The 11,858-nt window shown below is 37.9% G+C and overlaps 2 protein-coding genes across 3 annotated transcripts; one reads left to right on the forward strand and one right to left on the reverse strand.

The window, feature by feature from the left end:
* Window positions 1-281: 281 nt before the first annotated feature.
* Window positions 282-4,717, forward strand: LOC131789230 (tachykinin-like peptides receptor 86C). Its single transcript, XM_059106309.2, has 2 exons — window positions 282-360; window positions 3,588-4,717. The coding sequence occupies exon 2, from the start codon at window positions 3,590-3,592 to the stop codon at window positions 4,715-4,717; it is 1,128 nt and encodes a 375-aa protein (XP_058962292.2). The 5' UTR covers window positions 282-360; window positions 3,588-3,589.
* A 523-nt stretch (window positions 4,718-5,240) lies between these two features.
* On the reverse strand, window positions 5,241-10,650 carry LOC131789326 (orexin receptor type 2-like). Of its 2 annotated transcripts, none has more exons than XM_066172680.1 (3): window positions 10,524-10,650; window positions 7,127-7,196; window positions 5,241-6,630 (listed from the first exon to the last, which is right to left on the reverse strand). In XM_066172680.1, exons 2-3 carry the CDS (start codon window positions 7,176-7,178, stop codon window positions 5,600-5,602), a joined length of 1,083 nt encoding a protein of 360 aa, XP_066028777.1. In that variant the 5' UTR covers window positions 7,179-7,196; window positions 10,524-10,650; the 3' UTR covers window positions 5,241-5,599. The 2 variants fall into 2 exon arrangements, with proteins under 2 accessions (XP_066028777.1, XP_058962407.1); XM_059106424.2 differs by lacking the exon at window positions 10,524-10,650 and adding an exon at window positions 8,698-8,813.
* Between the last annotated feature and the right edge of the window lie 1,208 nt (window positions 10,651-11,858).

Genomic DNA, 11,858 nt, shown 5'->3' on the forward strand with positions numbered 1-11,858 from the left:
AGAAAACTGACATTGACTAAACTAAGAAAACAACCAATTGTTGATAACATTGGACCTCAATTATTTTCTTGTAAATGGTGATAATTTCGGAAGGGGAAGTAACTAAAATGCTTGTATTTCTTCGGTAAACTGTTTACATTGTGTTTTGCTGCAAACACCTGTCTCACTATGTTTTTAAAATATTCATGAAAACTCAACTCACGCGACTTAAATTTGCCTCACAGATTCACGAGTGTTCTTTAGTGCGGGCTCCATACCACGTTGGTAAAGAATATTTTATCGTTTATGTCCCCCGGTTCAATTTGATAAGTTTGTTTTGACAGCGGCGCGTTGAGTCTACTTAGAAAAACGTCAAGAGAGGTGAGATTTGACTGTATCTTACTTAAGCGTATTACACCGAATTGATGATCTGATCAACTCAGTTTACTTCTTTTTTCCAAGTGTCGTAATTGCATGCTGGTCTTTGCCAATTGACTTAGCGTGGCGTCTTCAGTTTCTGTCTATACGGGAAATTTATTTTCATTATAAAACCCATCAAAGTTCAATTACATGCGATAGCACCGAAAATTGATAAACAAATATTTACACTCATTTTAAAAGAACCAAATTTTGAAGAGTGTATAAGCTTTGAGTGAGAATTGTTATAGAACTCAATAATAAATCGCGCTTGAGGAAATTACCGGGGTTGAGTTAAAGACTGAGTTGTTTTGTTGGGAAGATTTAGCATATCTCTGGAAGTATTTAAATATAAGGAATGAAAATAATTACATTAGAGGAGATAATAGAACGGTATTCCTGTCGTATACAGGAATTATATCTGTATCTCCATTCGTAGATACAAAATTGAAGGGACGAACCTTTGGCTGAAAAGAAATAGTAAGAAATAATGCTAGAAATACTCTTCGAGTATGGAATACGACAAGGCCGATTCAATATTCAAGTCAATCAAGCTTTAACATAAACCTTTTCGTACATGATCTTAAGGAACCCTTGTGTACGCTTTCCACCGTTCCGTGGAGGTGCATTTCCCAAAACAGCTGTTAGTGGCAAAAGGACTCGGGTGTTTGTTCGACCATCAAAAAGGCAGTGACACTTTTACGTTGATTAAATTTTCCTGCATTTTTTAGCAAACGTAAGCTCTCTTATCCATAGCCAGTTCTCCTTTCTAATATTTGCATCTTTTTGCTTAGATATATGGAAAAGTGTAGGTTGACTAACAGGGCATGCCCTCCTCCGTTTTCTCCTTTCTTTGCATCATAAAAAAAGATTTGTTGTTGTTAAAATAGAGAAAAAAAATGTAAAAATGAATAATTCATCGAAAAATAAAAACAGCGATCTTCGAAAAATACGATCAAGCCCGAAAAACTGTACGAATCGACAAAAATTCAAGTTAATGAATAAATATTATTTTATATTTCTTTTTCTTCTCCCTTTTTAAAAATATGACATAGGCGAAAAAGTGTGCGGCACTGAAACAAACTTGAGGATGCTCTCTTAGAATACTCACTCCAAGTCCCTTGATAATACATACCGTTGGGAGATTATTTTTCGCTAGTTTGCAAAGCACGAATTGAAAAATTTACTCCATATTGGGGAAGGGTAGGGGAGGTAACGGTCACCCCTCTTAACTTCTCACCCCCAACCCCTATATTTGCGCCCCCACCCCCGCCTCTGCCCCCGCCAAATGCTAACGAAATAGCTGACGATTATTAAAACATCAGGAGCTTCAGTGTCAAATTAAATATTCTTGCATAAGAAGTTGAAAAACCGCAGCTGAGCTGATCAGGTGGGGCGTCATTCAGCCGGGGCTCTGACTGTTTTTCACAGCAATTATAAAATATATCTATAAACTATGAAAGAAAACAACCAATTGCCAGTAATATTCGACCATGGTTATTTTCTTAAAACTGGTGAGAATTTCGGAAGGGGAAGTACTAAAATGCTAATATTTCTTCGGTAAAATGATTACATTGTGTCTTGCTGCAAACACCTGTGTCGCTAGTTTTTTTACACACTCATAAAAACTCAACTCACTCTACTTAAATTTGCCTCCAACTTCACTGGCGGTCCTTGGTACAGGCTCCATACCACTTTGGCAAAGAATATGATGGCGTAGATCCTGACCGTAAATAACCTCAGTTCAAACGGTTCGTTAGACATTCATTTACAACACCAGCGCAAAGAAACGTGTCTGCTGATACAATAATCACTTTATTTAAACAAAAAACGATGTTTTATCATTTATGTCCCATGATTCAACGTGATAACTTTTGCTTCGACAGCGCCGCATAGAGTTTACTTAGGAAAATATCAAGAGAGGTGAGATTTGTCTATATCTTACCTGAGCGTATTACACTGAATCAATGCTCTGATCAACTCCGTTCACTTCTTTTTTTCAAGTATTGTAATGGCACGCTGGCCATTGCCAATTGACGTCCCCTCGCGTCTTCTGTTTCTATTTATATGGGAAATTTATTTTCATTATAAAATCCATCAAAGTTCAATTACATATGATAGCACCAAAAGAGATAACCAAATATTTACACTCAATTTAAAAGAACCAAATTTAGAAGAGTGTCAAGGCTTTGAGTGAGAATTGTTACAGAACTCAATAATAAATCGCGCTTGAGGAAATTACCGGGGTTGAGCTTAAGACTGAGTTGTTTTGTTAGGAAGATTTAGCATATCTCTGGCAGTATTCAAATATAAGGAATGAAAATAATTATATTTAGAAAAAAATAAGTATCTCATTGAAATAGAACAATATTCCTGTCGCATACAGGAATTATATCTACGCCTCTGTTCTTAGATACAAAATTGAAGAAAAGAACCTTTTGTTGGAAAGAAATAGTAAGAAATACCGCTCGAATACTCTTTGATTGCGGAATACGACAAAGCCAAGTCAATCCTAAAGTCAATCAAGCTTTAACATGAACCTTTTCGTATATGATCTTAAGGAACCGTTGTGTACGCTTTCCACCGTTCCGTGGGAGAACATTTCCCAAAACAGCTGTTAGTGGCGAAAGAAACTCGGGTGTTTTTTCGACTATCAAAAAGCACCGATACTTTTTATTTTAAGACTAAATTTGCCTGCAATTTTTTAGCACATGCAATTTCTCTTATTCATAGCCAATGCAATTCATCATTTTAGTGTACAGACGGCTGAAAATGGGCAGTTTGTGATCAATTTGTACTGTTGACGTTTCGAGTAACATCATGTTTGACCTCTCAAATATCTATGGAAACCAGAGGCACGATATCAACGCCGGTAAAATAGGATAAGTAATACAATTGAGTCACGCCAAAACATCGGGCGAAGGCTTTTTACTTCTATATTTTACCGACTCAATGAAGAAGGCCTTATAAAATTCATGGCCCTGGCATTTCTGAAAGCTTGGGTTGCAGCTATAAATTTCTCTTAATTGCTCACAAAAGAAATTCTTGACGAGCTTACAACGATGGTCCAAAGAGTTTTGTTATTTTTCGATATATTCATATAATCCTCAAATCATAAAAAAGTTGAAAATGACTCGAAAGTGACGCTCCTAAAATGATCGATGAAATTTTTTTGCATTTCATTTTTCAAGGGATGAATTCCACCGATGATGCGCCATCCGTTGGTGAACAGCTTTTGTCAAACTCTCAGATGATCCTGGTAATTTCGTTTTACGTTGTGATCTTTATAGTGGCGCTATTTGGAAACGCCATCGGATTGTACGTGGTCTTCGTCAAAGCAGTCACTAGAAAATTAACCAATCTTTTGATCAAGAACCTGGCAATCGCTGACTTGTTAGTGACATTGACTATCATGCCATACTCAGTACTGCACATGTTTTTCAAGCCAAACCAATGGTTTGGAGGTCCTGCTGGCACAGTCACGTGCAAAGCAATTTTCTACGCCTTACCTGTTTCTATTGCTGCATCCATAATAACAATGGTGGTTATTTCTCTTGAAAGATTTTGCGCCATCTATTGTCCACTGCGTCAAACCTTGCTCCGAAACGGTAAAACGTTAACAGCAGTAATCTGGCTCATTTCTTTGATTTCTATGAGTCCTTATCTGCTCCTCTTCAACGTTGTTCACTATAGGGGGTCCCATTTTTGTCTGCAAGGTTTGCCATGGACAGACGACCCTCAAGAGGTATTGCCAGTCTTGAAGATATTCTACATCATCTTGTTCGTCCTGTTTTATGTCCTCCCCCTCCTAGGAATATCTTTCCTGAACATCATCACTGCTCGACGCTTGTGGTTTCGCAATGCGCGAGGAACCAACTCCAGGACGGCAAGTGAACTACGGAGGCGGAGCGTTGTCAAAATGTTAATGATCATTGTCTTGGCATTCACGTTGTGCTGGTTACCCGCACACGTGATGCATTACTTTTTCCTTTCAAAACAGGCCAAAATTCCCAAATTAACAGGTTACTTGTTGTTTTGGGTGTCACATTCAAACAGTGCTATAAACCCTTTATTGTACATGGCTTTTAACAAAAGATTTCGTTGTGCATGCCTTAACGTATCTATTGCACTGCTCAGGTCACCCTTCCATGCAATAAGTGCATGTGCAAATCACCCCTCTCCACAGAAGTCTATACCGACAGAATTTCGAACAAACAAGCAACCCGCAAGACAACGTGAAGACAGAGCTTTTTGTATGGAACCTGTCGCTAGTGCCTGTCAAAACCGTCCGCGTGGACTGTACCAAGAAACTATGGTGTAAATCCATCGATAGGAAGTATTTAGCTAAGTGTTTAACGAGTCTGGTCAGAAAGTGGAAGAAGGAGTGGTCTGCTATGATAGTTATTCCATATTTAAAATACATTAATGTCAAAACCTGATACATGTGTGGAAATCATGGGCATTTTTTATTAAACTGTAATGTACTACACATTTCTCCTGTGTATGCAACTATGCATTGGCATTCATGATCCGTAACTCCGCAGGCCTAACTTGTTTCAATGACTGAATAATCAAGAAGTTTTCATCCGCATCTCTTTTCTCACCAGATTTTACAGTCGATACAATCTTCCTTCTCCCCTCGTGTCCGATAATTAAGGCGAGGTTAATTCAGGAATAAAATATCCGATAATTTTTAAGGCAAACTAGCAAAAGCACAGGCTAATTTCAATACAAATTCAGGTAATCATAGGTATCTGGGACAAATTGACGAGATAACATTTGACAAAAAGAATCAAACGAAAATCAAGACATCTCTTCGTTTATTAAGTTTGAGCTAAGCAATTCTAACATCTAGTGTTTACAAGAAAGCTAATACACGTACGTACATCATTATCATAAAACTTGTCCAGCTTCGTAGGGCATATAACGAAGAGTCCCCTCAAGAAACCGCGAAATTGTTTTTGATTATCATCTTTTTTTCTCAACAGTATTACTTAAGAAACTGGCTCATGTCAGCTTTAGTAGATAAACTTTTAGCCATGTTGAGTGGCCGTTTTGATATTCCCCTCCCATAGGGCAGTTACAAAGGCAAACGAATTTTTTTTAAGTGCTGTTAAAGCCACAGTACTTTATGACAGTTGGGCTGAATTAAATTCGTCTTAATCACAGGAGGGTTCGATAAGCGGAACTAAATCCATATTTGTTATACCACGGTTGTCTTTTTCGCTTGGTACAGACGAACAATCGGTCGATAAGCTTGTTTAAAACAGGGACATCTTCGGCAAAAACATGATTTTAGAGTGGAAATCAGTGTAGAACGAAGATGATCATTAAACATTATGTAAAGGCATGGATTTATGGCGCTGTTTGCGTGCGCTAACCACAAGAAAAAGAACTCGAACCCAATAGGTAGCTTGGATTCTTGGCGGATGAACCAAAAGTAGTGATTGACATACGTTGGAAACCAACAGAGCGCAAACAGTACGACAATTATGATCAACAACCGCGCAATCTTGCGTTTAGATCTGTCAGCAGCAGTTCGACTGTCACGCGACACGTTTCCTGGGATTTTGCGAAGCCACAACTTTCGGCAGATCAAAAGATGAAGCAAAACCAAAAAGAAAAGAGGTAATGCATAAAGGGTAGTAAAAAGACAAACATGGAAGATCTTAATAACGTCTTGGTCTGTTTTTGATGAAAGCTGGGAACACTTGTATGCGTTTTGTCCTGTGTTTAATTCGACAACAGAATAAAGAGGGTATGGAATCATCAATATAAGTGATAACAACCAAACTATGGTCGATAAGATCTTTGGTTTTCGAAATAATCTTCTTTTTAGTGGATAGAATATTGCATGGAATCTATCAATCGAGATAACTAACATTGTTAAGACCGTTGCTGCTATGGAAACAGTGACAACGTAGGAAAAAAGTTTACAAGTTGCGGTACCAAATGCTCCTCCGAACCACGTTCCTCCTCTGTAAAAATAAGCAACCTGATATGGCATCACCGTACATGTTAGCAAGAGATCTGCCGCGGCCATATTAGCGATGAATAGGCTCGTGATTCTGCCGACGGGCGATGATTTCTTGAGTACCACAAACAACCCGAAGGAGTTGCCGAGTAATGCGAAGACAAAAATCACAGCGTATGCAAGGGTCATGCCAATTTTCAGGCCAGTGGGATATAGCAGCTTTGTGGTAACTGAGTTCTGGTCAGGAAGGACTTTTGTGTCTGAAGAATAAGAGGAAACAATGGGTGTCACATATAAGCAAGTAATATTTGCACTCTGGGCGTAGGTTATCAGCTGAGAGTGACATGGCAGATGTTGACGATGATGACGGTGATGCTAAGGGTAATGATAATGATAATCATAACCATAGCAATTACGATTAAGGTAACAGATGTAAAAGAATATACGTCATGATCAACATTCTCAGCTTCGAAAAGATAGCTTTTAGATTGAAAATAAACACTACATATGAAGAACTGATAACTAAGAGATGGCTAAGGATGTAGAGGGTTTACAGAAAGTTTTAAATTCAGGCTAAATCTATCAAACTTATGAACTGTTATTTAGCTCTATTTTCGTACGACTAGATGTATACAATTATATCAACGGATAAATGAAAAATGCAAATCGAGCATGCAAATAATAGTACAAATATCTTGACGTAAGATCGACGGACATAAAAATATGATATAATTTTTTTTAAAATCAGAGCGTTACCATTTGCATTCGTTGGATGTGTGTCATTCGCCATACCGAAATAGCTTGGCATCTCTGGGTTGGCGTAGTCCTGCATAATTCAGATTAGGAGGATAAAAAGGTTATTTTCGACAATTTACACAAGCGAACTCATGGTCTTATTGATAGACGTGACAGTATGGGTCACTTTGTTATTAAAGAATGATTTATGCAAACTTGATGGCGTCTTTTTACGTAAGCAGTTCCAGTTGAATGAAAACTTCATTTGATTAAATCTGCTCAACAGAGAAACCATTTTTCTGAGCTGCTATTAGTCCGCGAGATTTTTTTTTTCTAAAGAAATGGATCAGTTTATTCCTCTGTACATAGTAGATAGGAACTTGGATAATGCTTCGTTTGCCAAGAAAATGATTTCATTTTCATAGCGTTCAGTCATTAATTACCGTTACTGTGCTGACAAACAGCAATCCAATCTTAATGACGGCTTATGATGAACGGATTTGATCTCCCACCTTGTTTAGTCTGAAAGATTATCCCCAAACTAACTCAAATTGAATGCACATGAAGTATTGTTTTCTTTGAACGCCACTTCAGTCAACAAAGCTTCAAATCTTACATTTCTTTTAAACCAGTTTAATGATCCTATATTTAAATGAAGAGAGGAATCATTCAAATGTACTTGTCCTCTTGTCTTTCTGGATTTTTTGAGTCAAACCCCATCGTAAAAGTATTTGCGATCGAGAAACAAGCTACTACGTACTTCGACTGATTTGTTGTTCACAACGGTCAAAGATTGATGCTAGCTTGGTAATGCGGGACAAGTTCCTGTTAGCGAGCTTTTTCCAAACAAACACAAGATCTCCTGAATAACAGCCACCACAGGAATAAAAAAGGTACATCAGTTGCCTTGCTTGATTGATACTTTGTTTATATCTTTCGGTTGAAGGAAGAAGCGATATCAGGTTGTTTAAGAATACCAAATTTCCCGCTGGCGAGCTATGAGCAGGAAAAATAACCCCCTGCTGACCTTCTGCTGTGCAGGTAGAGGACACAGGCAGGGGCCTAGGATCTACGATCCTTTTAGGCTTTTGATTATGTTAATTTGACTTGTGGTTAGTGTTCCTATAATCGCCGTGGTCGCTCAATTTTTAGCTGTTTGTCGTTTTAAAACAGCTGCTCGACAATTATATGAGAGAAATGAAATTTTTCGCTACGAAATCTGTTGTCATAAAATCATCGTACTTTGAGTTTGATCAGCTAATGGATGTCAAGTTGAGACGCCATCAAAAATCTCTTTCTTGGGTATTTGTTGATTTTGCGGAAAAAAAAAAGAAAAAAAAAGGAAAATTAGGAAATAAATCATCTCAAGTCGGTATTTCGAATTATTTTTCCCACACCATTGTTATCATGATCAGCTCAGTATTTGAAGGATCAAGGGACAAAACAACTCGATTTTGCCTTTCTTTGCCTCAACACCCACTGGTAATTGTGAAACAAAGGAAGCTTGACGCTGTTATGATTTTGTTCGAAAGGCCCTGAAGTCACGAGAGAGTATCCTTATATTTTTAATGAGAATCGAAAACTACACTTACCTTTGACCAAAAATCTTGTTAAGAATTTTGAATGGGGCAATTTTAGGACGAGGCAAGATCGTCAACTCTCAAGGACGCTCGCAGCATGTGACGACTATGCGAATATAGTGAGCGACACAGCTGTCTCAACAAAAATCAAGAAATGACCTATTTCATTGGATCATCCATAAAATATGGACAGATTTACTCCATGTGATGTTCCACAGATTATATTGCATCCTTACAAGCCATTTGCGCACACCACTGATGAATTTTGAACTAGTTGCGTATACAGAACAATGATAGTTCCATGATTTATTTATAGATCCCGTCGGGGATAAATGATACTATCATCGATATGAAATGAACTCAGTGGTATGATAAGATGCTCTTTATGAATGATCTTCTAATTCTGGACATTTTTTCCCGTGGGCTGATGGTAAGAACCAAAATTCATGAATCTTTTGTGAATTTAAGTTTGGATCTTAATTTAGTGTGATGTTTAAAACCAAATTAATTGACCCAAAAAAATTGTACACTAGGTCCTATCTAAAGTTTGGGAATACTTCAACCAGACCGAAAGCTTGAAAGATTATCACCCTCTTGTATTCGTAGTCTAGGTAGCAATCATTTCCTCAAAGTTCAGTGGGAACAGATGAAGTGGGCGAGTGATTAAAATTTACAGGTGACCTGGGGCAAGTATTAAGAGGATAGTAAAAGAGGGAGAAGGGGGGAGGGGGTTCCTGATCACGTTCCATGCACGAATGCCAGAAAAATTTACGCGTTACGCATATAAAAGGGAAAATTCAACTCTCTCTTCTTGTTCAGAGGGTTTCTGGAAAATCTTGAGGTTTTCACGAAATGAATTCAAGAGTCACGGGTCACGTAAATTTCAGGAGGTCAAATCACGCCTTACATTGGTTCATAAATTCACGAATCACGCTCGCCTTTCTGTAGATTCAAGCATCACATATTAGTTTTGGCACTAATCACGCCTCCCGTATAAACGTTTGGCCAACCTCTCTAATATAAACGCCTTAATCCTTTAACTCCCATTACTGACCGAATTTCTCCTTACAATATCAATGCATTATTGTTTTTTTAGAGGGCACGGTAACGAATCCTGAAATCTGATTGGTTCTTTACCCGGTCAGTATTTTCCTATCTCTGCCCACGGGCCACGGTAACGCTTTCGTGAGTCGCCGAGTACATCCCAACTTTCGTTGCCATTTTTCATAAATATACCTCGTTTTCCGGCTGGGCAGTATTTTTAAGCAAACACATCGGTCACTACCTCAAGCCGATAAATAACTTATGAATCCTCTCTTTTCTCTCTATCAAATCACTTTGGTTGACAGAAAAATATTGGTTTCAGAATGAATTTGAATAAACAATAGTGTCATTACGTTGGTTGACAAGCGGCCTAAAACCCGTCTGCAATTAATTTTAATCGTTCACCAAAAGTACCCAGAAAGTTGAAACGTGAAGTATTTGGTTACAGTTAAACTGAACGATGGAACTTTCATTCATTTAATATCTGAATTTTCTCGAGCAATTTATTCGTAGTGAAAGAGCGAGCGAAGTTTTAATTTAAGTTCTACAACAAATATACGCTCCCGGTGAGTCTTTCCAATTCCGTTCAATTTAGACATTTGTACCGTAAATTGCACAACAGAAATTGAAGGAATTTTTTGAGAAAAGGCCGCATTAAATTCCCTTGTGTCTCGTTGGAGTGTGCCGTTCGAATTTAGTTTTCGTGAAGGAAAGACCAGAGTCACACACGCCATTGCAGCAAACAAACGAGCAAACTCTCACAACTTCAAAGTAAAAAAATTGAATTTACTCACAATTACTTTCCTCGCCGTTTACTTAATGAACAGAGGTAAATCTTCGTACATGAATGAATGGTCGATGAGAGTGAATAATACTTTCCGTTAGATCATTGACTGATTTTGAAGAAAACATTGTCGTGACAGATCTTGCCAAACTAGTTCTGATCAGTCAGTCAGTCCTGTCTGATGTTTTTCAAATGTTCCTACGCTTTTTTTTCTTGCGCGCTCTCTAATTGACAGGTGTCAGATTGTGACAGATACTTGTAAAAATAATGTTTCAAAGTTTGTTTGGAAGCCTTTTAAATCACCTTTATCGTTACGGAAATGAAAATGTTTCGCTGAGGCATCTCTCTTTAATTTGCATCACCTCTATTTTAACTACCATTTACTCACTCAAAAATTGTTCAGTTTATGGAAGATCTTGCCGTATTTACAGCCCTAAATCATTCGGGTTCTTTCGGATAAATTTTTTCATTTTTTTCCTCAGTCTTGAAAATGCTGCCCTCGGCCTACGGCCTCGGGCAGTATTTTCAAAACCTCGGTCACAGTTTTTCACCATACGGACCTCCCAGCCGGCAAATAACATATATTTATCAAGCATACAAGAGAAGAATAAGGAAAAATATTAATTAGGGGATTATCAGTTGATCCAAACCCAAATTCTCGCAACTAACATCACAAGAATTGTATGGGAGACAGTAAGGAGAATTGCTTATGAGATCTTGGGAGTGAAAGGGCTAAGGATCTATTTAGAGCATTCTTCGACAGAACAACCAAAGTCAAAGTGATCAACGGTAAATTATGACAAAAGTTAACATCATCAGCATTAGACAATGGGAGCTTGAAGTAAAAACAGCCAAACTGCTTGAAGCACAGGAAAACACGAGTTCCAAGATCGCAATTGGTTGTAGCTTTGCATCAATTGGTTGAGAAAGTGACGCGAGTTTTGTGGACCAATCACAAAATCGAAGTAAAGTAAATCCAAACAAATCCAGGATTACTTTCGAAACTAAATAATTGAAGAACGCCTCATGAATGGCCGCGGTCTTGTATGTATTACATATGCGGATTGAATGTTATTTAAAGGGAGTTTTTATTTAAATTAACTTTACATTTCGTTACCCTTTCATCAATTGTCAAAGTTCATGAAATGGTTAAAGAATGAATCAAGCCAGACATTAACTCACTTAAAAAGAAAAAACTGGCGACATCATTTCACAATTAAAGACATTATGAGTAGGTGATCATTTTAATAGATTGTATTGACGAAAAGCGAGACTGCTCGCTCGCTCGTTTCCGCTTTCACTAATGTTCCGTGAGCCGTCAAGGAAGGAACACTATCAGTTTGAA

This window comes from Pocillopora verrucosa, chromosome 1, assembly GCF_036669915.1.
Source record: "Pocillopora verrucosa isolate sample1 chromosome 1, ASM3666991v2, whole genome shotgun sequence".
Lineage (NCBI taxonomy): Eukaryota > Metazoa > Cnidaria > Anthozoa > Scleractinia > Pocilloporidae > Pocillopora > Pocillopora verrucosa.

Excerpts from the sequence above, each read along its gene's own strand:
- LOC131789326 (XM_066172680.1), bottom strand. The coding sequence starts at position 7,178 with ATGCCAAGCTATTTCGGTATGGCGAATGACACACATCCAACGAATGCA. Across the intron at positions 6,631-7,126 it reads ACATCCAACGAATGCAAATG|ACACAAAAGTCCTTCCTGAC; the intron begins GTAACGCTCTGA and ends CTTATTCTTCAG.
- LOC131789230 (XM_059106309.2), top strand. The coding sequence starts at position 3,590 with ATGAATTCCACCGATGATGCGCCATCCGTTGGTGAACAGCTTTTGTCA.